The sequence below is a fragment of the Melanostigma gelatinosum genome (assembly GCF_949748355.1).
Source record: "Melanostigma gelatinosum genome assembly, chromosome: 10".
In the NCBI taxonomy this organism is placed as follows: Eukaryota; Metazoa; Chordata; class Actinopteri; order Perciformes; family Zoarcidae; genus Melanostigma; species Melanostigma gelatinosum.
In genome coordinates this window covers 14,188,680-14,215,855 of record NC_136643.1, presented here as the reverse complement: position 1 = coordinate 14,215,855, position 27,176 = coordinate 14,188,680, and the positions used below count along the sequence as shown (strand labels likewise).

Below are 27,176 nucleotides of genomic sequence, written 5' to 3'. Positions count from 1 at the left end.
CCTGGAGGTTCGTGTCGAGCTTCCTTAAAATAGCTCTTGAGAAACCAGGCCGGTGAGCTTTGCTAAAGACGATAAAGGGCGGAGTTAGCTTTTGGTTTACAACCTGAGGGCGTTATAAAACATTCCTGCTGTATGATTTCTAGCCAGTGACACTGTGTATTGTTAGCTCAGAGGCTGGGGGATGGGCATGTCTGCTGTGCAGTGGATCACTGATTCCAGCCTCCTGTTTTGTCACAGCAACATAATGCTGTGTAATGGGCCTCCACTCAGCTAGACACCTACTACTACATTGTGACACGTCACTCTTCATCATCGCTCTCCTGACCTCCAGGTTCAGGACATTTTGAACATGGTTGTCACGGCTCACCCTGTGGATATAAGTGGCGATGACAACGAGAAGCACGCAGATTTACATGTGGCTGAGAGTCAGGGGGTTGTAGAACAGACAGGAAAGAACAAACTGTCTTATCGCACAGCAAGATAAAAGTCATTGATATGGAGATGTCAAGCTCCTCGTGATCTGACATGTACAAATACAAATGATTGAAAGCGCATCATCATCCGGTAACGTTTCCTTACCAAATTAGGTTATAAAACATGAATAAATCCCGCTTCACTATGTAAGAGTTGTGTCTGTGTAAATCCATGTGAATGTGTTATTCCAACGCATGTGTGTGTGTGTCTGTGTGTGTGTGTGTGTGTGTGTGTGTGTGTGTGTGTGTGTGTGTGTGTGTGTGTGTGTGTGTGACAGATACAGAGAAAGAGAGATTACATTGAGTGTCGAAATGTGTTCTATTTCCATCATCTCTGAAAATTGTTTGCCGCAGACGAGAACAAAATCCCCGCTGATAACTTCCCCATTGTTGGGTATTAATGCTGGATCATCTCCTGGAAAATATTGTGAGAAAAAGAGAGAAGGAGAGAGAGAGAGAGAGAGAGAGAGAGAGAGAGAGAGAGAGAGAGAGAGAGAGAGAGAGAGAGAGAGAGAGAGAGAGAGAGAGAGAGAGAGAGAGAGAGAGAGAGAGAGGTGACAAAGCGCTTGTCTGGACCTAAAATTGGTCTGTGCACACATTGCCATCTAGTGGTGCAAAATGGTACACTACCTGTTAAAAAGTATCAAGATCACATGTTGTTTTCTGTCTTCATGCTGTGAATAAATGAGTTGAAACCAGTGCTGTTTCATAACTCCGTCTTCCTTGTCTCCTCTTTGTCTATTCATTTGATCCAATCTGAAATCAATCATCAGCACACTTTGTAAAATAAGTGCTGTAATGGTCATCTGGCCTGCCAACAACCAAACCCTTGGGATCTGCAGCTGTCAGTCAACCATCACCGTCTGAACTGAAACCAACATGTAACTCCAGCTCTAAGTGGATGCTTTACATGTGAATGCTTGTACTGGACTATCATCCTCCACCATTGCACAAAGCTGCATTGTTTTGTGTCGTGGTGAAACAAGGAAAATGTTTCATGCAGGCATCTATTTAGAAGTCCTCCACGCCGAGTAGGTTTTTCCAACCACGTGTACAAGATAAATATTTTCACAGGGAATGTTAGAAAAATCTCCTGAAGTGAATACACTTGAAATCATGAATATAGAGAAAAGAGTGACTGTGGTTTTTATCAGTGAGACAGCCCATTCAGAGATATTTTCCACATTCTATATTTTATTAGCTTTAGGATAGCAGTGCACAACATCATAGGCATAAAAGCATAACTCAAGATAGCAGAGCATCATCAGGTTATTCACCAAATCAGAGACGGTGTATAGAAAGCACATCCAGATCCAAATGATGAGGCATACTGTAAATCTATGTGAGCCCCTCTCATCTGCAAGAGCTGTGCACAGCATTTCTTTTAAATTATTCTCCCTGCGGCTTACATATCAACACCGAAAGAAAAGATTCCGCTGATGGAATTGAATAATAAACATGCTTGCAATGCAAATAAAGTTGCTCCGGTTATGAATATGACAGAAGGTTTTAATATACTGCCTACATTTCAAAGCCACGACATGTTATTTGATTTGATAAAAGGAACAAAAAGAGGATCAATAAATTAAATGCATTTTTTAAAATGTATTTTCCGTGTGTGTTTCTGTGTGTGTGCCACTTCAAGAACATTGAACGTTGGCTGCTGATTTGCCTGAAGCCGTGTTCTTGATATTAGCATAACTCATAGCCTCTGCAGGTTAAGCAATGACAGTGTCAGGTGTGGTGGAGTCATGGACTCACAGTTTGTCTGTCATCGAATGGGAGATCTTTGAACTTTCTGTCTCATCTATTAGCAGGTGTCAACCTGTTCTGCAGCAGGTGAAACTATACTATTAAAAAAATACGTATGCAACACGATTGGAAATGTGCCCGTTTATTCTCTGAGCCCTTCCTTAACATACTGCTTGTGTCCATGATTGAAACAAAAGAGCAATATTTCTGGATTAAAAAATATTTCAGAAATGCAGAAAATAACAATATAATTTGAATCAACATTATTCCCGCACCTCCAGTTCATAATACTTAAACTACCCGTGTTGAAATACTTCCTCCATCTGAGCTAATCTCCTCCTCTTTTGTTTGCTAGTGGTCACAACCAAAGCCGGTCGTCTCCTCTGATCCGGGTGGCCTCTCATCAAAGGTGTGAACTATGAGCCCACCTGCAACTATAAGCATCAAAGATACTCAAGTGTTTGATCACCATACGCCGTCTTTCTCAGGAGTATGCAGGCTGGAAACTGATACTGCTGTGTTATCTTTTAAAATGCCTTTTGTGAGATCATGTGGTAGAAACCCTCATTATTGCAGCTGTAGTATACTGCAGGCGATCCATCGCCACACCAGCATATCAAGTCATCTTTCAGAAAACCAACAAAAGAGGCTGCGATATAACCAAGGGTGCTCTTGAACAAATTTAAGAAATAACATAGACTACCAGGTCCTGGTTAGCACTGAACCTGGGGCTATTGATTGGCCGGCTTAAACTGAGCTTATTAATACTTTGTGAAAATGGGCAAATTAAGCCTGAAAGTTGGGGGATGACGGAAAATTTGAATTCTAAGAAGCTGCATCGAGCTACTGGTTTGTCTTCGAATACGAGTTCAATTTGAGCAATATCATCTGGATCAGTCACGTGAAGCCATAATGACTGGGTGCACCATGCAGGACAAGAAGTGCATCCTTTGTTGTGTACAGGTTGTATTGGATCATGAGCCAGTTTATGCCCTGGCAGCCTTATTTACATCGGTAAACATATGTTGTCAACGGTGACAGATTGTGAATACAGGCGTGGACACAGTGACGTGACAAAGAGATGAAATCCTGTCAGACAATTCCTCCTCTAGGTAACTGCATAGGCCGAGTTCACAACCGGGGGAGGCTTTTCCCAGTCAATGAAAGCATGGCGTCGGAGGGGTACGTGTCCCACAGGCTGCAGGAGACATCAGGACCGCACACAGACAGTGTGTTTCCTTCACCGCGCACTATAAAACCCCTCACCACACATGGATGCAATAAGCCAACAAATTAAGCCATTATACTGTTTTTAAGGTACACAGACATCCGCGTTTAAATATTTTAAGAGTCGCAAGGGATCTCTCACCCCGAGTAACATTGTGTGTCTGAGACCACCAGGGAAATGATGGCACATCCATCTTATCATTAGAGAGCTGGGGGGGGGGGGGTGATATGAATGATAAATAGAACATATTTTTGCAGAACTACGACGGGCCAGTGCTCTCATTACAGCGGCCTGCTTACTCTCACCGAGCAGGATGTTGAGTATTCATGAATTTTCTTGTTTGATTTCATGATTCCCCCATCATAGAGACAGTTCCTGCGGTTCAGGATGTGCTAACATGGGCATGTTACAGTTTCAGTGCAGAGGCACGGGTCAAACTATTTGGCCCGACATGTAATCGGCCCACGGCAAGATGGCGACCGTAGCCAAATCTAACGATGGCGTGTAAGTGTGTGTTCACTCCCACTCTGCACTGTTTAAGAGCAACACCTATAAAACTTCATGATGCTGCTGCTGTAATAGGGTTCAGGGAAGTACTCCATGAGCTGCAGTCTTGTAAACCCTCAAGGGAACTTTCTAATTAAATACTCACTGTTTAACTCCAATAAATAGCGAGGATTTCAAGCTTTTCCTATATGTCATATTTTCTCCATACCTCAGGCCAGAAGTTGGGAGTCCACCTTGAGGAATTTCGGCAGGATGGATTTAATAGTTTTCCGAGTAGATTTGTTTTTCCAAGCTACTGTTAAACTGGGAGGTGAGAGCTAAAAGGGCTTCCCTGGGATGTTGGCAAGCTTCACCACGGCCATATGTGAGGGTTTGATATGGAAAACCTGGCTTCTCCACATTTCGGATGAGTTGTGTCATCAGTATATGGTGGTTGGGCGAACCCTCCTGCTTAGTACAGGTGTGTACTTGGCTTTCCATTGTGCATGACGTGTTGTTGGGGCATTTTGATGACGTCAGGAGCTGGTACACTGCCAAAAAAGGAATTCATATAGGAAAGGAAGGAAGGACACAACCAAATAAGAGAAATGAGTTCATAAATAGAATAGGCACAACACATTAACACATGTATTTTTTCCATGTTCCTTGGCTTGAACGTAAACATATAATAATAATTTGTTTCTGTCTGTGAAGTAAAGATACACATTGAAGGGCACTCGAGGGAGCTTTCCAAAGTCTAACAGAAAAAGAACTCTGATGTCATTGGGGTAATCTCTGATTGTACTTGAGACTTTAATGTTCTATCACAAAGACTGTGTTGCCAAACAAACGTGTAATCTAGTAGCATTATGGAAAATGAAGGATTCCCATACTCGGGGACTAAAAGTCAGGATATCTTGGCCTCTGCTGCTTCGTTATTGACCATTCTTCCTTTAATCTGTCTCTTGTGAGTCCCCCAACTTCACGGATGTGAAATACTAAATTGCTGCAGTATACCGCTGCAATGTGTTGCCGTATTATTTACTTGTATTGTATTTGTTTAAAGACTCACTAACTTAACAACTAACTGGATGTTTATTGCTGTCCCAGGTAATAAAACACTGTCGATCAATGGCACAAAAGGTGCATGGTACAAGGTTCTGGGTTGGGCTTGTGCAGATTAAAAAAATAAAGAAAATAACAATAATTATCTCTTACTGAAGCTCATTCCATTACGTACTATATTACAAATATATAATTATAGACTATGATTTCCATTCACCCTCCTTTGCTCCACAAACAGCCTGCCCATGCTGTGAACAGTGTGCAGGTCTGTGCAGCGGTCTACCTGCTTCAACGCTCCTCGTGTCTGTCAGTCACCGCGGGATCCTCCAATCGCAGGGCACGCGAGCCCGTGACTCCTCCCCGGTGTATAATTGAAGTTTCTTTAGTTTCTCCGGCGGAGCCTGCGCGCAGTGTTGTACCGATCCGTGGAGGGATTAAAACCACAACCGCGGGACCATGTTTTCCAGGAGCCTGAACGTGTGCGTGACCCTCTGTTTGTGGATTACGGCGTTAATGAGCACGGGAAGTGTGTCCGCGAGGAAGCAGGACGACTCTTTCTTCACTGCCAGTATTTACCGAGCAAGATGCGCCTCGAGATGCCTCAGTCTGCACATCACGCGCATCTCCGCGTTCTTCAAGCACTCTCAGGTACGAGCATGGTCACAAGACGCACGAACTTCAGGCGTTGAATTAAGAGAAGCAAACGCGTTTTTTTGTTTTGTTGTTAAATGAATGAGTGCTCGTGTGTCAACCCTGTTTTTATTGAGCCCATCGTGAGGAGATAGAGCAGGTCACTAATGGTGCTGAACTACTTTCACACTTGTGTCTTCTGTCACTGGCAAGTATCCTAAATCAGACCTCCAACTAAAAGTGTCACCAAAATAACTAATAATAAACAGTCGCAGATATAAGCATGGAGGTTTATGAAGTTGCTGATAAAGTTGCCACATACTGGTCTTGTAGAGTGGGCCGCTTTTAAATATCTGATCTAATTAGCACATTGCAGTGTTGAGACCGAGGGGTGATGGAGCCAGTTTCCATTCATTACTCGCTAATCACCGGACAATGAGGCACCCGTGTCTGTCAGTGCCGATGGGATGGACTCAACTCCCGTTCTGACTCTATACAGTGTTGCCCAGTTATTTATAAGGCAACCTCAGCTTCATGTGCGTGCACAGGGAGAATTTTACACGAGTGTCCCCACAAAGCATGTTGTGCTGCAGAACTATATATCAGCTGTTTTCTTTGTATGATTTGGTGTGTGGTGTCAGAAGTTGTTTCTCACCCTCCGCTGGACACCCTGTCCTCTGCCAGGACTCGCGGAGGAAAAAGGGACTGGTCCCCTGATCCTTCTCCGCGCTGCTCCTTTTCACCAGCTATCTATCTGGTGACCACCTTTCTTCTCACCTCATTTGCATTTGCAAGGCTCGTCCTCTCCCCGAGGTGCATTAATGCACCCGTGATTGTCAGGAAACATTGTGGCGCGAGGTGAATTTGTCATGAGGTCTCATGAATCAGCAGATTTTTGCTTGTTTCTTTGTCACCAATTAACTTAACTTTGTAGGCACTGATTGTTCTGGTGTAGTAGTTCTTAATGCATGTCCGTGGGACAGAGGCCCACTGTGGTTAATTCTAGCAATTTTATTAAGGGGGGGGGGTATACACCCAGGGGGGAGGGATGAATGCAGTTACGGTTACTGCATTTGTTTGGACAGAAAACAGCAGTGCTGTGCATCCAAAGGACACAGATTGAAAACAGTGTTTCTTAATTCACAAGTTGGCAAGCGGTGCTCAGGATTTGATTTGAGAAGAAGAAGCCAGCGGTGTACTGCTGCTCTGGGTTGCTGAAGCTGCGTGATTAAATTAGTCACCAGATGACTGAGAAGTCAAATAACTGATGGAAGTCTCACCTCTAATGAACGACTAATAGTGTATATATCATTGACTGCAGGGCCTCCGAGTCTGAGGCAGCCTTTTTTTTTTTTTTTTTTTTTTTTTTTTTTTTTCCAGTGAGGGGAAAATGAGAGGGAGATATTTTGTCTAAAGAGAGAAACATGTTTGTGGTTATGGTGATAAGCAAGGTTGCTTGAGCAAGCGAGTGTATAGGTCTAAGAATAGAAAGCAATTCTTGATAATCTGCAAGGACTGTCTCATGCACAGGGTCCTCGGCAGTCCTTTCATGTGAAAATGGGGGGTCTGGTCAGCTGCAAAAACATATGCCCCCCCCCCCCCCCCCCCCACACACACACACCGCTCTACCCCCTGGCCCTGCCAATAAATGCCAGCATCACACCTCAGAGGCATGTAGAGGATACAAACACTGAGCTGCCGCTCCGCCGAGGTCACCTTCCTACTAAATGCCGGCGCCCAATTGTGCTAAATGTGATAAGCTCTCATGTGCTGTTGCCATGACACTGGAGAATGGTCAGTCAGCACAACCTACAGGTGGATCTGCTTCCTCTGCCAGATCTCATTACAGCAACGGGCCGGGCCGACAGGCAGCAGCAGCAGCAGCTCGGAGCTCCACTCCAGTGATTGAGACGACAGACCTCTTAATTCAACTCGGACATCCTTCAGAGGTCATTTAATACTCGATGGGAAGACACACAACACTTTCCAAACGCCATGGCTGCATGAGCCGGAGTCAGAGCGGTGACTTTTGCATGCGGTTTCATCATGCTTTACTGCGTCGACTCAATTTCTGGTAATATGGACCACTACTTATTTTGGTCATGGTACAAGAGGCAATTTGTTTACTTAACACATTTTAGCAGCTGGAATTTAAAACTCTGTTTTTCATATCAGCTTTGATCATTCTGTGAATACTGGAACGATGCTGGGGAGAATTTAGCACTTGCAGATGTTATCAACGCCCGCGTGTCTTTCCTGTTTATGTGGCTGAATTGGAGGACAAATCAGAGACTTTGTTTTAATTGTGAGCAATTATGAATTAGTGTGAAATGGAAACGAGCGCGGTGTTTGCAGAGTTAGGAAACGCATAGGCTGTCCGTCGGTTGTCAGATTTACGGCCGCTGTCGATTTATTGGTGTAATAGCGTTTCCAAATCCAGATTTATTGACATTTTACTCCGCAATTGGGGAACTTGTCACCCTAGTACAATAGACAGAGGGGAACACCCAACCATAAATATTAGCCTTGGACACTTTAAAATATTAAGAGCGGGCTGGGAGCCCTGTGCAATAATGTCTTCTGAAAGCATCAGCCTTGTAGTGGATTATTTATGTGGGGACCTGTGAAGCCAAAAACAAGGTGTGTCCATGAGGTCGTGTTATTACACTGAAAGCAATAAAAACATTTCAAATTTAGTCATTCATTTCTAATGTGCTGCGCAGTTAAGTCTCTAAGCATCTTGTTTGAGAGATTTGTGATTTAAGCGACGGGAAGAAAAAACATTGGAAAGTAGTTTTTCCGTGTCCCCTTTATTTTTTCGATATTAAATAACATGCGGTGGAATCAAACCTCAGCCAGTGGTCGTCTCATGTGTGGAGTTTTTCATCAGTGAAGACAGCGGATGAATAGAGGACTATGTAGCTTGGCCTGACCTCCTCCTGTAAATGCTTTTAAAACCGTGACAGTCCGGTCTGTAAATCTCCCTGAGCTACCTCATTGGACAAATAGCCTTGTTTGAGATCTCTGAGACAGCCTTTTCATGTTGACATTAGATGTGCGCTGGACACATTAGCTCACTTACAGAGCTCTGTCAAATAATTCAGCTGAAGTGAATAATTGACGAACAGAGTGGCCACAGCCCTCACACCCACTCAAGTCAAAGACTAAATCTTGAGGCCCTTTTCTTTTTTTAGTGCTGCATATGTGCCCTTAAGGATCAGTTATTTTGGTGTTGCCTGAGGACGCCTGGGCTGTCAAAGGACACACAGAGACAAGAGGCTGTCCTTTGAAGTCCTGTCTCCTGTCTAACTTGACCGGAAATGCACAAGGTCTCATATGGACCATGCAGTGTTCTCCAGTACTTTGTTGCTGGGGAAACATATAGGCGAGATTGGATAGAATTCAAATGCAATTCATGAGTGTAACCTGAGATCCATTCAATCCAAATCAGAGGCTCAAGGGAAACAAAAGATTTGCATGTTCAAAAGGTGGAACGCTATCCCCCAAGATAAAAGGGACTTTTTGTCCATGATCGCCTCGGTTTGTCTCGACAATACAACACGCCCCTGCCCACCTGCTCTATCTTCTCAGCTGACAACAGACATAATGTATCTGTGATAAAGCCCCTGTTTACACGACTCCACCGGTGTCTCCGACAAAGCAGACGGTTCAACCTCAGCCTCACATTCATACACCCACTGTCTGGTCTCCTCTCCTCGACCCCGTCACACAGGAGGATATCTGGAAAGCATTCATTCACTCCAGTCCCTGACAGTCCTCAGCACTGCGTAATGTTGAGACTGCAGAGGAATGCCATGGTGAGTCAGAGGGATGAAGTCCTGACCTATAATTATTCCCCCGTTGGTCCCTGACATGGTGGGGTCAGGCCTGGACAGCTGGGGCAACATCCTGCTGAGCTTCTCCGGTGTAGGGATGCTGTCACGCAGCAAAATGAGCTCCTCTGTGGATCTGGCCCTGTCGCCGCTGATGGATGGGTTAAAGAAAGGTGTCAGAAAACAGGATTGATGATTTAGAACATGGTCTATAGTTGTGACAATCTGTATAAATTATCCAGAGGCTCTGACTGCCTGTGTAAATGTCAAGGTTTTATTTACGGAGTGTCACCGACTGGGGATTGGGGGGGGGGGGGGGGGTTTGGAAAGGTTGGTTTGATCATTTTTTACAAGTTAGCAAAGTCCACAAGGATTTCAATCATGCGGTATCGTACAAAGTGATGGACTAGTGAGGAATAATTCATATTTTAATCAACATTCAGCCAGGCAGAGCAAAGGTGTTCCACTGCAGAGAGAAGGGCGGAAAAACTTGCCGAGGCATTCCTCTGCCAAGTTAGGGCTCATTTCCACTTCATTTGGTAAAAAATGAAACGACTCTTCCAAGTGTCCTTGGTGCTCGGACTCCTATTTTTCATCCTTATCAGCAGTTTTTTTTTTTGTTGAAGAGATTCTCCTAAGACATGACTACACCATCATGGATTCCTTTGAAGCCGTTTGACCATTATCCTTGACACTAAAAGCACAGCACTTACTGGTACTGGATGTCAAATTAAACCCTTTAATGATAAGTTCTCTCCTAAGGTCTCATGGGAAATTTCCTCTGGATTACATTGCGGAGAAGGCTTTGAACTTGACATTGAACTTAAGCAGACTTTCTTTGCCTGCAGACCCCCGAAAGCTTTGCTGTAACCTACTGCTGCATCGCTCTCACACAGAAACGCAGGGAACGTCCCACATCAGCTCCGATTTAGATCATTGACTACAATGAATTTCTTTAATTCAACTTTTTTTCATTCGATTTTTATCACTTTTCCAGAAGTGTAGAAAGCAGGTGGCCAAAAAAAAACAATCTGTTATTTAACCTAAATGTCAATTTTCCTGATACACATCACATTCTGACATTCCGTCTCTTTCATGTTGACCAACTCCTCGTTTATTTCGAAGCACTAGCCTTGCACTTTCCATCCAAGCACAATTATGTTTGCTGAGTATGACAGCATAATTCCTCGCCCTAATGGACTTCAGGAAACGACCACTTGCACAAGCCATTTACCCCCGCTGGCCCTTCGCTCGACAACTCCCCATATTTACACATCGGGGATTTATAAATGCGCAGCGCTATTAGGACCAAATGTTTGCCTTCGCTGACGCGCACAAGGTGGCACTTCCACGGCAATTAGAGGAAATTGGCACTATCTGCAGTCTACACAGACGTGCTGTCATCAGTTCTCGCCTCGGTGACCTCGGGGCCGTCTGCTGAGAGATCAAACGGGCCCTCAGAAAAGCTGAGGTCACCACGCTCTGCTGAAACTGACCAGAGGTTTTGCCCCCGGCCCTGGTGCCCGGTGACCCCGCTTTCCTGCTTAGGTTACATGCACTCAGCACGCGAAGCTGACCCTTTGAAATATCTACGCCGTTAGCATTATTGTTACCCAAATGCTAACGCGATAGGAGAGGAGAGGGTCAAAGCTGCGAATTCATTTCATGACTTGATAATTGAATTAATTGATTAATGGTGTTTTTCCTTCTCTTCCACAGAATAACGGATCCTTGGTTTGGTGCCAGAATCACAAGCAGTGCTCCAAGGTAGAAAGGTTTTCCTTCTTTCACAAGTGAGACACATACAGCGCATGCCTCGTTATCATGCGATGATAATACAACGTAAAGTGTGCGAGTCACGACACGACTAGTTGTGTCGTGCCTGCAGAATCACTTTGAGAGCTGTTGGCATAGACCGAGAGAATGAGTCCTCACTGCTGCTTTCATTGATACTCATTTCCTCTTGTAATGGGGGACAAAACATAAAGTAAATTAAGGTAAATAAGATTTGAAAAGGTTCAATGCGCGTCGATTTATTCAGGCAAACCATGATTGTTATTTTTCACTGCTCGTGTCATTAGGAATTCCGCAGGGCTTGTTTGTGTTTCGTGCCCCGTCCCAAAGAAGGTTGCTACAAAGCTGGTGCTGGTGCTGACAGCTCCTCTGAAAAGATGGCGCTGACATGTTCTATCAGACTCTGCCGGAGCTGTTGACAAGGCCCTCGGAAATGTGCCGTATAGGCTGCAGACGCTATGGAGCTGAAATAAGGAGGATGATATGCTAGCCAAGTAGAAACCCGAACGGTGCTCTCTGTAGCTGTCGGAGGTTCTCGTCTCCTCACACACAGACCGTGAAACCAGGAGTCAACGCTGTTTGCCCACGAGGACTCAAAAGTAGGTCAGAGTCAACACGTGTACATTGTCTGAATGAAATACAGGTGGGGGTGATGACACATTAGATGTAGCGCTTGTATGCATTTATTGTTTTTTCACCAAAAAAAAAAAAGCCCACAGACCTTGGTGTACTTATAGAGGAATGCATGCTGGGAATTTGGGCGAATTACAGTATTGCAGTGATGGTGATTAATTGGAAATTCAAAAAAAAAAAAAAAAACACGGCCTCACATTCGGGGTAGATATTAATCACAATCAGTGTCTATTATCAACCGGCTCACAGAATGACCCCTTGTGTTTGACTTCTAAATTCTCTCTTTTGAATTTCAAATTGTTTCCTTGGCAATTTGCGTTTGCCTGGGATACAGCAGAGCCATTGTTCTTTGTGCTTCCTACTACATCTGCAAATGTATAGGTTACTTTCCTTCCCCAACTTAGCAGATGTTTACAACATTATCATATCACTGGATGTGTCCTAATCTGTGGTTCAATTGTGAGCTGTCGTTGTTATATCTTGTCTTTTTTTTGATCAATGAGGAAGTCCTATCATTTGTACTCCATGTGGAAATTTGAGCGTCTCGAGTTTTAGCACCATCAACTTCAGTTTGGTCCCTAAAACAAAAATGCGTGATGAAGAATATATCCCTTTTATATTATCTTAAACCTTCTGTGGCAAGTTAATGTAAAGGCAAAGCCGCCACCGTGTTCACCATAATGCTGTGAAACCTGTTTCTCTCCTTTCCACTGTGATGGCCAACATCGGCTCTTGGCACCAGTCGTTCGGCAGAGTTTTATGTTTGAAAAAGGCTTTTGCTGGCTGAGTCCAAGCGCAGCGCACTGTTTTCATACTCAACCAGCGAACATTGCTGAAACTATTGCAAACGTCCCCTTTATGGACTTCTTGTTCTCCTTGCCGTAACAAGCACGTCAGTTAGCACTTCTTTATCCTGCTGGTCGTCCGTGAATAAATGAGGCCGGATTTGATGTAAGCCCTTAAAAAATAATGACACGCTTGTGTTACAGCTGCACAAATGTGTTGCCCGGGCCGCTCTGTTGTTCCAAATCGTTTCGAGGGCCCTCTGAATTTAATCAATTTAATTGTATCCTAGGGTTTTAGGTTCAGCCATTCAGGATGCAGGCCAGGGCACTGCGCTGAAGTTTACTTTGCGGCCTAAAGTCAATATTTTGGTAGCAAACACCACCGCACTTCACGTCCACATCAATGACTCGAGTGCACACTTGGGGCCTGTGTCTAGTGTGTCAGAACACAGCGCTATTGTGGCCACTTTAACAATTGGGCCCATGCTGTACAGTGGTTCCCTGTGAATAGCTCTACAGCCGCTGATTAGCCTCTTCACTTCATGAACAGCACACAGTCAAACAGAGAAGACAAAAGCGGTGGCTCCCGGGGAGTGCGTGAGGGCGGAAGGCCTGTCCACCCAGCGCGCTCTGCTAAAGGGCCTCACAGAGCACCCTGCCTGTGAGGAAGGGCTAATAATTGAGACAAAGATGCAGTGACCCCGTCCAGCTGTCTGCATTTTTCGGAAATAAAAAGCCTCCCGCTTCCATTTGCGAAGACAAAGTCATCCCGGTCATCTCGCATGCGGTGTCCAGAGCCCGGCCCCGCTCTCAGAGTCCCCATTGTCATGGTAATTAACCTACTTGCCCCCTCTCCAGAGCAGAGCGAGGTGGCATTTGGAGAGCCGGGGAGTCATTATCACGGCGTAACATTGGACCAGCAGACAAACTCCATTCAGCGGGGAAGACGCCAGAACAGACTGCAGGCATTTTCTATGAGCTATTGTCGTTTGGTCTCCCTACTGTCAGAGCTCCCCACTTGAGCACTTTGAATGGTGTCCCCTGAAAGTTTTCAAAACTCCAGGGTGTTTGCCTTTTTTTTTTTTCCACATTCAGAACATGGCCGACATTAAGCTGGGTTTGCTTTTGCCCCATGGGTGTTACATCCATGCTCCGAATCAAATGCGAGGATTGACTTGAGGCAGCTAAATGCGCCGGTCTACAACAAAGCGGAGCGCTTCATTACTCACACAATCTCTCCGGGAAGGAAGAGAAGAAAGGACAATGTGCATTATGCCTGGCTAAGTTGGCCTGTGGTGAGTCATTGGAACGTGGCCATTGCTTATCATTCCCGAGGAAGAAAAGTGTCCTATATTTCCTGTAAACACACTGAATATCCTGAAAATGTTTCAAATATCTGTCTATTTTTTTCTCCTCCCATAGGAGAATATGAATTAAATTGAGTTAACACACCGGTCTGTAATATAACATCTTTTAGCAGAACGAGGATTTTGACTATGCCTTGTATTTCCCTAAACCTGCCAAGTCTCTGCCCTTTGATTTATCAAGACTTTCCAGAGGGAAAAGCTTCAGAAAGCAACATTGTCTGGTTGCCATTTGACGGCAGTGAGTCGTGCATGTCTTTCGTAGATGTCTCACACATCCCAGGTGGCTCTTTTGAGCGCCGCGTCCTTCCAATCACACCCTGAGCCGCACATAACCCGCCCGCGCGAGAATAAGAAGTGTTTACTCTTTTGGGTTACATGCGCCTTCTCCATCGGAAGCTTTTGGGAGCGCTTTGCCTGAATAACAATCACTGGAATGCTACTATGTCTCGTTCAAAAGTGTCTTTCTTGTCAACTCCCCCCACCCCCTCTCCCCTTTCCCCAAACACCACATTTTCTCACGCCAAAATAATATGGTCAAACTTCCCATCAGTTTGTCTTTTTTTGTTTTCGGCTCATTTGAACCCACAACATGAACTCAGAAGCACCGCCTCATTCCTCAGCTTGTATGAATCTTTATTAAAGACAAAAGTGCACTCTTTGGAGAAAAGCCGCTTTCACCCGAAGCTTTGCAAGTCTGTCACTGCTGTTTACAAGTCTTTTTTTTTTTTGTGTGGTCATTTTGTCTTTGGCTGTTAGCTAGTGTGATAAAGTGGGTGCTGGTCGGTAGGTTTACAGCCGGGCACGGCTCGGATTGTTTCGGTGCTTAGAAAGACTTCAAAGCACCTTTTGGTCACGCTGAGGCCAGACGTTGGTCTCACCTCCCCGTGTTAGCCACATCACCAGCACCAACACCTCAGCAAGCCGGACGAGAAATCAATCTGTCAAGCGGGCAACGTGTCTGGATTGCCAGCCAGTGGAGCTGCTAAGCAGACTGTATTTTTCCCAGTTTCTTATTTCATATGTACATATGTATGTGTAAAGAGCCATCACTGTCCTTTCTGAGAAGCCTTTCTTCTTGTATTCTATCTAGTTTGAGGCAGTGTGCGAGTGTTGGTGTGTGTGTGGGTGGCGGAGGAGTGTGAAGCAGGGCTGGTCAGTCCCAGCAGGAAGGACCTGATCTGGACATGGTTGTTAAGTTTCATTGGCTAAAAGGGAGGGGGGGGGGGGGGTCGCTTCATTGGCTGCTATCTGTGGAGCTCATTATTCACATGGTGGGTGGCAGAGAACGAAAACCCCCACAGCAGGAAAAAAAAAAGCTAAAGACGTGGCCACAGGAGAGGAGGCGAAGAGGCGGTGGAACTGCAGTCTGAGACGTCCTCGGCAGTGGAAGCTCACGTCTGAAGCTGCTCTCTGCAGTGCTCGTCTGTTCAGCGTCTGAGTGATGCGCGCTCCAGGAAATCCTCCATGAAGAAATGCACTCACTGTTCTCATACCAACCTGTGTTTTTATTGATCCCACAGAGCAGGGGCCCTTTTTCTTTTTTAATAGTAGCCCATCTATTTTCTGAGATAATCACAGAAAAGCCTGATGTCACTTGTACTCCCTGTCAGAAGGGATTTCATTCCCTTGAAGGATTCATGTAATCAAAGCGGCTGTAAAATCCTCTTTCAGCAATAATGACCAGTCACACTGAGACAATGTGCTGTCATCCTTTTCTGAGGATGGGTTGGATGAATATCATAGCTTACAGCATACCCTGCATGTTGACCTGGCTGTCTCTGCCCTCCCAAGATGTTTAAAGGTACTAAAGCAGGAAATGATTCCACGGCTGTATTTGTGGTCTGTGTTAATACGTCGTTCCAGAATAGTCGTGCCAGCACTCACATTGCCGGAGAGAAGATTAGAATGTAAGATTATTAAAGCTGCTGTACTTAGTAGATGTGGGCTTATCAATTTATTCCAGTTCCACACAAAGCTGCTGCTGTGTGACAGTTTCAGGACGATGGAGAACCAGAATGTGTGTCAAAGACTCCAGTGATTGACAGTCTCCTTAACCTTTGTCCCGGGACATGGCTACTTTCAGCAGATTCTTTTTTTTTTTTACTTTCCAGACTGTACATGCATCAACGATGAAAAAGAAAACGCCGTCTTTGGTTTCTGCTTTTTGTTTTCAGTATGAATCCTAACGTCGTCCCTCTCAGCTTGCCCAGGTTCTCTTTGTGCAGCCGTTGTTCTCAGCCTTTGGAACGCATATGAAAGAGGAATCAATCATCACATGGAGCCAAGAGAATACATTATATCACTGTTATTGGGCGGCGCATTGTTTCTCAATTTGTATGTAGTACGCTGGTGTTCGTGGAGGCTGGAGAGGGCAAGTAGGATTAGTGAATTTCAAGTGTTTCTGAGACTCAAATAAACAAGTGGAGATAGTGGTTGAATGTGACTGCAGCGTGGGATTAAGGGGGGGGGGGCTTTACTCCCCTCGACGGCGGTCGTGTTTGACATGTTTTGTCGGCCTACATTGAGACACAGAATCTTCTGGTCTCATTTCGTTTGAGATGAGCAGGGGATTGAGACGGCTTGAGCGGTCACTGTAGGAGCAAGCCAGCATCTGCTGACATCTATTCTTTTTTTAAAATCTTGTTTACTATCCTCTCAATCTTCAATGACAGAAATGCATTTTTCATCTCCTGCGAGGTCATTAATGTTGCCGTAAATGAACTGTACGGGCCGTTCGAATAAATGGCTTTGGCGCTGAGGAAGCGTTTTATCATTTTATCGCTTCTTCCAACTCCGCTCCTATATGCATCTGTCACCGTGACATTATTCAGTGCGACGGTGTGGGAGTAGATGCAGTAAATCACGTCTGATCTGACACAGGGGGTTTTTTCCAGACAGAATGGATTGAGAGGGGTTTGGCTTTCCCATGCCACGTCACAGAGAAGGGCCTCCTTTATCACAGATCTGACTCTGCGTGATGGATACACCCCGTTGAGTCTAATTGTCACGAAACGTAAACCGAGCCCAGAGGTAGGTGATAACTGAGGCTCTAGTTACAGCCGCTGTAGGTTTGACTCTTGCTACTGCGGAACATAACATCATGAGAAGGAGCCCTCACAGAGAAGGGAGGGAGGGGGGGGGGGGTCCGGGTGAAACTTCAGAGTCATTAAGTATTAAGTGAACTGCTATTGCATTCCACAGCAGACAAAGCACAATTGCCTGTGTGGGCTTTTTTTTAGCTCATAAATAAGGCAGGCACCTCTGATTGTGGGCTGAATGTATAATTCATGCACTGCCCCTCCTGCTCCTCCTCTTTTCCGTCTCACTTTCTGCCAAGCTATTCCTTTTCAGCTCTTTGTTGTCTGCACCCTCAACTGCATTTAAATTAATAATTAAAGAGATGCTCACAGGACGTTGTGACACTACCTGCTCGGTTACTCGCTGTGTGCGAGCCGAGTTTTGGGAAATAGAAAGTCTTGAACCGTGTATGTTTCGGTCCCACTAGAGCTGGAATACGACAGTGTTTTGGTTGGTTGTAAATATGAAGGAATTTATGACGCTGGCAACGTTTACAGCACAAGTTCCTCTCAGGGCTGTAAAACACTTGGCGATTTGGAAAATGTCATTACTTGTGTGAGAGTGTAGAAGTCTGTGTCAATCTTGTGTTATTTTATAATTAAGAAATATCACAGATGGGTTGGTTTTGCTGGCAGCAGGTGTATCTCATTCCATTTTTAGACGATCATTTCTACCAGACATGGTGAAAACCATTTTGACCTTTTTTAAAATGTATTTCTCAGACGCTGCAGGATGTTTTTCACCGACAGCTTGTCCTTCCTCAGACCAGCTATGGCAGGAGAGATACAGGCATCTACTGCACCTAATGCCACATTTCCCACACAGTCTGGACACCCGCAGCCTTAGACTGACGGACACAGAGGTTATCTTAAGTCAGCAAACTGTTCATCTTGTTGATCTACTTGATCCACTGTCTGCTCAACACGCACACACGTGCTGGTTTATAGCAGCGACAGAAATGAATTCCGCGGTATCGCATGGACTCGACACACGATAAGGTCGCGCAGGGTTGAGGAAATTGCACGTCTAGACTTCATCACGGCTCAGGGTGGGGATATCTTCTTCTTCTTCTTGATTTGCTCGCCATATTTTTACAGTCCTCTGTAACTTAATGGCACGTCAGAGATGTATTGGAAGGCCTTGCTATCGTATTCCAGATCACAGCTCCAGAACTTGATGAAATAACTTTCAGTCATGGTTAACCTGTGATCATAGTCTCAGTGGGCATCGGCAACTACGAAGATTTTACGCAGGCTACTCCTGTTCTGCCCACAAAAATGGACTTAAAATTCTGAACGGCAGCTTGAAGTATAGGCCTGCATGAGAATTGTGGAGAAAATAGGAGAAATCATCAGGAGTAATGGTCCTCATTGTGGCTTTCCACTGAGACAGACAGACAGACAGAGAGTGCGGCGTCGTGTCCATTACAGTGCAGATTCATTTCAAAATATTATTCCCCTTTCAACAAGTTTAATATCTCTTCTTTTTCTTCCATCTTTTGGTTTTCAAACAATGAAATTGTGCTCCACCATCACAATTAGGAAAGTAATGGGGCTGAATGTGCTGCATAGACTGAATATCTTTGGGTTTGGGGTGGTTGGTCGGATACATTTTTCAAAATTCTTTGACGTTTTATCGAAAAAATCATTAACTGATTAGTTATTGGTGAGTTCTGTTAGTTGGGGGCCTACTTTAAAGCTAAGTTTGGTGACTTCTGACTCCCTCTGGAGTTGCTTTGCGTCTCAGATTGCCCAACCACGGCACCATCGCAGTATGAAAAGAGGATTTGTCATAAAGGCTTTGTGCTGTTTAAGGCTTAATGTAATAGCAGAGCTTATTTTGGGAATGCAGTGCTTTCTGCATAGACAGTGTTCGGTAACTGGCACTTCAAAAGGGTATGCAGCTCTTCCAGCCATCATCAGTAAAGTGTTCTTTGATAAAATGTCACAGGTATGCGGGGTGTGGCTGCTTGCTTGCAGTCAGACGTGGTGGTACGGTTGCAACCAACCCAACTCTTCATCCACCTTGACCAAATATGCATTTTTGCCAAGACTGCTTTGAATGGGAAACTTAAATCCAGGCTCCAAAAATGTCTCTACATGATCTGCAGACTGGGATGTTATTTTGTACTTGTGCAGTTGTCTTACAACAGGCACAAAACACGCGTCATTGGCGTCAACTGTATTGTGCGGTTGGCTATAGGCATGGAAAATACACACAAAGAGACACTATGACAAAACAAGTTGGAGGTTACAGAAACATGGCCCCGTAACATTGCTGGCAATGGCCATGTTTGTGAAAGATATATCACATAATAATAATAAGTGTTTCTTCGTCTGCGCTGCAACGTGAGCCTGGTGTTTTCAAATGTATCTACTTTGGAGAGGGTTTTTGGAGAACATCCATCTTCTGAGCGTGTTCCCCCTGGCTTGGTGCAGATGGAAGGCCAAAACGGAGCGAAAAGATGTTTTCAAATTTATCAGGATTACAAGCGGACGTGGTGTAAGATGCGCACGAGAATGAAAGGCAGATAAGTACAGAGAAGAAAGACGAGGGGAGACGACAGCCAAATAAAAGTGAAATAGAGTGAGAAGTGGAGTGAATACGTGGCGTAAGTGCCTGTTTAAGTAGAGGGGAGAGCAGAGCTCGCCGACTCGATGGGTCGATAGATATGAGAAGAGGGTTGAGACCTGCCGGAATAATTGAGTCCGACCACAGGGAGTGTGAAAAATGCCGTGGCAGCAGAAAATAGCCATAACTCAAGGAGATTGGAGGAGGTGCGATTTACAATGTGTGTGTGTGTGATCAACAACAGAGATTCCTCCGTATCAGAGTCTGCCAGAGGAGCAGACAGCTGCTGGTCTGTCCCAAAGGCACCTTGTAAAAAATCTGCTGGCAATCCGCTCAAGCGTTCTCTGACCGTCTGCTCTGGGATGGATACGTTCGGCTCTGATAACAGAGAAAAAAAACATACTCGGGAAATCCATATTTTAGATGCAGGTACATTGGTTTTGTGTCTAAATGTAATTTACAAAATAACAGAATCGGTCTCATTCGTCTCCCTGTGACTGTACAAATGTGTTCTGGCAAAATGTCATCTGCATCAGCGTGAATTATTACCCGTCTTTTATTTTCGTACACTCTGTGTATTGTTAAGCCCGGGGGCAATCTCGACTGGTAGCGGTCCACGCTTCATTAACTAGAACATAACACTTGTGTGACATTTTATGTGTGGGCTTTTTCATAGTTTATGTTGTTCCAGTTACTCACTGGGGGCAGTTAGCAGTTTTATGATGGGTGGAGATAACCATGCTCCAGTGACGGAGAAAGGCTGTTCTGTGCACAAGCCAACCCCCCCCCCCCCCAATACCCCCGCCCACCCCTAGTCTCTCTCCCTGCCCTTTTCCTACCCCTTCTCCCCCCCCCCCCCTCTTCACTCCCTCCACCTCGTCCCGGCGATGACAAAGTGAAGATGGGCTGTGGCATTTGCTGCCATTCAGCCCGACTCTCTCGTCGGCCCCACAGAATGCCTTTCAGGGTCCCCCAGAGTAACAACTGCTGTGTTTTATTACAGCGTGAAATGGGGAGTGAAAGACCGCCATGGATGTTCCTACTTAACCATGCAGAATGTGTCACTGTTGGGGAGGAAGATAAGAGGACAAAGGGGAAATCAGCCTGCTCCAGCGCTTTTGTTAAGACTGAGAGCTGTTGTACATAGAAACAACCCCATGCTCTTGTTTACATCTCAAAGTAGAACCAGTTGTGTCTTTTTAGTTGAAATTTGTTCAGAGATATGTTAACATATCATTGGATGATTACATGCATTCCTTACGCTATTCAAACAGATGGTAGCCGTGTTGCCAGCTGGAGAGATTTGCCCGAGGGAGACCCATACGTTGGCACCCAAAACCAGCAGATACGCTATGTCCAGCTCAATTATGGTCTCTACTCCCGTTCCATGGTGCGTTTTCCCCAAAATAGACCTCAGAAGTCAAACATTAGCCTCACTGTCGACGCCGCAAGATGACCAAATATTTGAGTTCTTTAAGCCTCTATGGGACCAACTAATATTAACTGTTAGACCACACGTATCTCCTGATGGGATCCCGTTAACTGAACGGTTTTATCTGTCGTTCATGTGCAATTTAGTATTATTTGGTTTGTTATGATCGTCAATTTAGTGGTATCGCAACACATCTTTAAAATTTCAACATAAGTCCATATTTCAGGACTGCGAGGGCGTGTATCTGGATGTGATTGGGTTGAGGTGGTACCCCCCCCCCGCCCCCCCCCCCCCAATCATTGCACAAGAGCTTGGGGAAATCTGTTATGGCACTATCCCAAGCATGCTTTTGACAAAACATTGGTACTACGGTTTTACATCGAGCATCAAACTCTGCAAATAGGAATCAGGCAATTGATTGATGAGAGCACCTTTGTAATTATATACAGCCGCCCTATTTGCTTTGGCAAGACATCTGTCGTCGGCCCTCCTCTTCCCTCCTTCAATGGCAGGTTGTGGGTGTGGCTGGGGTGAAACGCTGACAGATTGTCAGGTTTTCAGCACACCTGCAGGGAGCTCTCACCGCCGCCGCACAAATGCTCATCATTTTTTTTAAAGAGTGCCGTTTACGATGTAACCGCTCATTCAGCAAAAAAAACGAACTGTCCTGATGATACACAAGTTGTTTTTTTTTAAAACAACTTCCTGTTCGATTTGAGCAGTGTTTTGGGAACCTTTGCCCCTGAAGAGTTAAAAATGAAAAACGGGGACTGTTCGGGGAGAGACAACACGAAACTCACAGCCAGCATTCTGATCTGTGTTGCAATATCCTTGGTACGCAATGTGCTGTGTTAATTCATGCTGCTTGGCATGCAAGCCCGAGCATCTCGAGGTAACGATGACTCTACTTTCACTTGTATAGTTGCGATTGTGGTGAACCAGAAAAAGATTCATCCTCGTGAAAAGCCAATGGAATGCATTCAGTCCGTGCACACAAGATCTTTCAATGAGTAAAATGAGCTTGATCCCCTGGCTTATGTGTGCATGTTCAGTGATTTGTAGAAGGGATTTTGTCCTTTAGACACTGGTGCAGCACACAGATATATTGCCTCAACACCTCATTGTTCCTGCTGGGATGCTGATGCTGCTGCTACTGCCCGTCTTCGCTGCAGGCTCTTTACTCTCAGAGCACACAATTAAGAACAGAATTAATGATATAAGGCCACCGTATCATTAATAGCAGATGATGATGAAACTGCGTTTTCTCTCTGGGCGGCGAGGCATAACTTTGACAGCGCAATTGAGCTCATATGTCATCCTAAATCTCTGTGGGGTTGCGGTGGTTTCACCTGATCAGCTCTGTGGAAACCACATAACTTCCTTTTGGAGCTCTCAGCTGTCATAACTACAAGCTCTCTTCCCTCCAAGGTGTCCAATAATCCCCTCCGGCACTTCACATTTTATATTCTCACCAGAGGGATGTCTATATATATATATTGCTACGAAGTAATTAAGGCCTTCCCTCCCAGCCTCCTCCACCCTCTGGAGCCGGCTGCTCGGCACTCAACATACTGTCCACACAGGGCTTCCCGAGACGAAGGCTGGGCAAAGCCCAGAGCTGGAGCTCAGTGTAATTGAGAGCTGGCAGCCGTGTGTGGGGTTTTGATTGCAGCATGGTCCTCCAAAAAAAAAAAAAAAAAAGGTTTATGTTTCATCACGTGCCCATCTGGCGCACTCCATAAAAAGCAAATAAACTTTTCACTGGCAATTGCATAATAACGACGGAGTTGACTAATGAGCGCATTAAAGAGTCATAAATACCACTCTGCCCCCTGACTGAGATGTGACATTTCTTAAATCAACTTAAAATACACTCCCTTAAGTCGGTGCCCTCATTCCACCACTCTTCAGTGCGGTGCCTTACATAACACGATGTTGTTCTGGTTACCATTTGTCTCTCCCACTGACCAATCGACTGGACTGTCCCAGAGGAAGAATGTGTTGAAAATGCACTGCTATGCCTCGTCTGAGTGCTGTCGCTGGTGCAGGAGTCTAAATTAAATGGAGTTGAATGAGTGACTTTGGCAGGGCTCTGGTTGGTGTGGTTTGGGCTGCTCCCAGTGCAGCATAGGAGCAGCCTGGCAGTGGTTTGACTGTTTGACTGAGCCTGCTCTTCTCTTTCACACCAACTCTTTGTGGCCAGCAACGGGAGCATATAAAACCCTCTCTTCTCTCAGTCCCATCTGAACATATTCTCTTTCCTACGGCAGCATTTGCCTGATTCTATTGGACATGCATGGACTTTTGTGTGAAATTACATTTGCTTTTATTGAATTTGAATCCAGTGTGAGCTGCAGTATTTAAAGCAAGAGGAGAATGACTGGATTGGTAAACTTTCATTTAAAATTTGATCATCCCATTATGTTTGGCACAATGACTTTGAGTTCCACTCAGGCTGATGTTTTTCTTTCATCCCATGCCGATGCCAAACATTCAGCAAATGTCTTCCACGTGTCAAATAAGGGAATCCCAAGAACATTAAACCAAGTGTATCATTTACGAAAGCGCTCTCTTGGTGCCGGTGCCAGAGTGCATCAGGCCCAGACATGAGCAGGAGAAGTGGTGCGACGAGAATGAGGCGTAGACAGTATATGGGAGGCCGTTAAGGCATGAAGGAAGAACCCGGCAGGACACACCAAAGCCAAGCATCGGTATAGCTTTCTAGACGCAGCAAGGGTGTGTCTGACTCCTCATAACGAACAACACCTTTGCCCCATGTTTGCTTTTGCAGACGATTGTTTGTGTGCTTTGAAGGTATGCCAGGGATCTGCAACAACAATAGGTGCGGCTGGTTGTTTTTTGAATGTGCAAGGGGAAGTGGCTGAGTGAGGTGGGCTGTCAGGGAGCCAGCGCCCGAGCACAGAAAGCAACCATCTCCGCAGCATTGGCTCTTTGATGTGGCTGGCCCTTTGAAGAACTGACACCCTGCTCTCCTTTTCACAGTGCCTGGAGCCCTGCAAGGAAACCTGGGACCTGAAGGAAAACCAGTGCCAGGATTTATGCGAGGTATGTCACTATACCACACATATACCGTGGTCTGCTCAGACTGAAGTGTTTGAGCTGTTTCATACTTGGTGGGAAAATTCAACAAGAGGAAACTTTGAGAGGAGTGTGAAGTAACTCTTTCTGCGCCGTAATGACACTCTCTGTGAGGATAAATCAAAGCGCTGTAATGTGCCCACCGCTCCGGTGAGTCATACGCTGAAATGTAAACAGGACAACCCCTGTTAGCTCACAGAGCTGCCTGTTTGCAGGCAGTCAGGTTGGTCTGTAAAAGTAATCTGACATATATTTTCCCCTTCCTCCTCCTCCTCCCCATCCTCCCCCCGCCAGCCGCTCTTTCCCAAGAAACACTACGAGTGTCTCACGAGCTGCGAGTTCCTGAAGTCGGTAGAGGGAGTGAAGCAAGGCGACTGTCCGGCCCCAGAGAAGGCCAGCGGCTTTGCAGCAGCCTGCGTGGAGAGCTGCGAGGAGGACGGAGAGTGTTCAGCCGTGAAAAAGTGCTGCTCCAACGGCTGCGGTCACACCTGCCAGCTGCCTAAGAACCTCTACAAAGGTAACACTAAAGGGTACACCTGCACCACATTGTATTGCAATATAATGCGTTTGCCACAAGAAATAGTTTATTAAAGTTATTATCCATTTGATTTAAGTCCTGGATTATAATAGTAGTCGTGTTTTTGTACTCAGCCATTACACACAATACAAAAAGTATCGCATATAGTATATACAATGTGATACAATATGACTGAAAAGGCATAGACAGAAGCATAATGCTCATATATGCCTATCCTGCATTCTTTTCAATTAAGGTACCCTCAAGAAAACAAAATATTAAATTCACACTTGTAACCCCCAAAAATATCTTTATAAACAATTCTTTTGAAAACCAAAAATGAGTAACACAGTTTTTTAAATTTTTGTTAGCATTGTTCCATAATTTGACTCCAACAATATAAATACATCTCCTTTTAATCCCGTAGTTAGCTTTTTGTACAGTATTCTTAAAACCATCTCTCAAATCATATTTACACAAGAATCTTTGTACACAGTCTGGCAGTGACTTTGTTTTAGCCCTGAACATTGTTTGTATTTTTTACAATATACAAAAATCTTTAAATTTCATAACATGAGATTTTACAAACAAATGGATTTTTGATATCATAGTAAGTTTAATTCATATAGCTTGTTTTGTAACAAGATTTATAAACGTGTTACAGGTTGACCCCCACAGCAATACAACAACTCCAAACCAATGATAATGTTGCTCTGTTACTGTTGGATGTGTAAATAAGCAACTGCTAACAACTGTGACGTATTAACATGAAACGGTAATGAAATGTCAATGTTGCATCCTCCGCTTCCCCCAAGTGGCCAAAAAACAACAGTTATTGCAGGTTTAAATGCAAATTCATGAATAGTTCATGATGCAAAACACACATGAGGAACATAAACACAAACATCATTTATTAATTAGAGGAAGAAGGGAGTTTGACAGGGAGCCAGGTTGACCGACGAGGACGCACTCAGCGTCTCAACGTTCGGCTGTGTGCGTTGATACAGTTGCTTAATTGTCCGTGCACTCAGCGACTCATCTCTTCATTTAATCATTGCTCATTACTGTTTCCAAGGGGGACCAGATTAACACAGTTCACCAGCTGAATCATGGATACCCCCCCCCCCTCTCTGTTTATCCGTCTCAATAAACGACGTGTCATAACTGGTAATGGTCCAATGCTAACGTCTGGCTTTTAATGTGATTAAATGTTGCAGTTTGCCTCTTTTTCATAAACAGTGTTGAACCAATTAATCCTCCACTGTCAAACATTAGTTTTAAGTCTCAGTGACGCAAATTCCATCTTATCTTGAACAATTTTTGACAACTCGCACAGAGTCACACATCTTTATTTCATCTCTTTGTATTGCACTTCACCCACACATCCCTCACACCGTTCCTCTTGTAAATTGGAATATATCTTCAGCCTTGAGTTTGCTGGATAAGCTTGAGGGTTTCACAGACACAGATGTAGCCAGGAATCTTTGCTCCATAGTAAAACAGCTTAATAGTGCTGCCCAAGGCTGCCTGACGTTCTGAGGGTGCTGAGCTGTCATGTGAGAGAACCAATAGCCTCTGAACTTGGAGATGGGAGCTGGAACGACATTATCTACACTATCTGCGCACAATTGCTGGCAAAGTTGAGGAGATGTTGAAGTGAGAGCGGTGGAAGATGAGTCCAAATCAAGCTTTGAACCGCAGCAGCGATCGACTGTGCATGCTTTGAATCGCTCGCGTGCTTTTTTTCTGTGTGTAGTTCAGGGACGCAAGAGCATGCTAGTATTTTCATACTTTTGGAAATCAAAAGATGAACGGCACGGTTAATCGGGGAAAGATGAAAGCAGGCGTAGCCTTGAAAATTTCGATCCAGTGACCCAGTCAATGAGAACCATTCGCCGCACTGCGAGAGCTTCAAATCAAGCCGCCTGCACGCTGGTTTTTAGTCCAGCCCGCTGAGCTCATGACGGGTCGCCGTCAGCGCCGCATTTACCCTGAATTACTCTGAGCGTTTTGGTGAAAGTCCGGATGGCATTCCTGTCCTGGTCCTCTGTGTTAAAGGTCTAATTAGTTGCTCATGGCTTGAAGAGCGTAATCGTTTCTATGTGTGCACAAGTCTGTGTGTGCATGTAGTCTTCGCCATGATGAGCCATGATGCTGGAAGCCATTAGCAAACACAAGCGGGGAGAAATTAAGCGTTTCCCCCCCCCCACTGAGATCACTCTCAGATGTGTGTGTGTGTGTGTGTGTGTGTGTTCAGGTTAGGGTACCCAGCCCACGTGTATGTCATTGATGGAGAAAAACTCAGAGACACTGGACCCCCCACCGGGCTTTTGATGAGCAACAAAGCTTCTTCTTTTTTTACATCAATTGAGCCCGATGCTGTTACACATCGTCCACTGCTCTGTAATGCCGCCTCGGAGATGTTTGTGCGGA

The 27,176-nt window shown here is 45.0% G+C and overlaps 1 protein-coding gene across 1 annotated transcript in view; it reads left to right on the top strand.

Annotated features, from left to right (window-relative positions):
• Nucleotides 1-5,439: 5,439 nt before the first annotated feature.
• anos1 (anosmin 1) overlaps nucleotides 5,440-27,176 on the top strand; it is a 37,161-nt gene continuing 15,424 nt past the window's right edge. Inside the window, exons 1-4 of the mRNA XM_079276851.1 lie at nucleotides 5,440-5,652; nucleotides 11,187-11,234; nucleotides 24,131-24,193; nucleotides 24,521-24,743. Of these exons, the coding sequence (XP_079132977.1) occupies nucleotides 5,461-5,652; nucleotides 11,187-11,234; nucleotides 24,131-24,193; nucleotides 24,521-24,743 (526 nt within the window). The 5' untranslated portion in view covers nucleotides 5,440-5,460. The remainder of the gene's footprint in view (nucleotides 5,653-11,186; nucleotides 11,235-24,130; nucleotides 24,194-24,520; nucleotides 24,744-27,176) is intronic.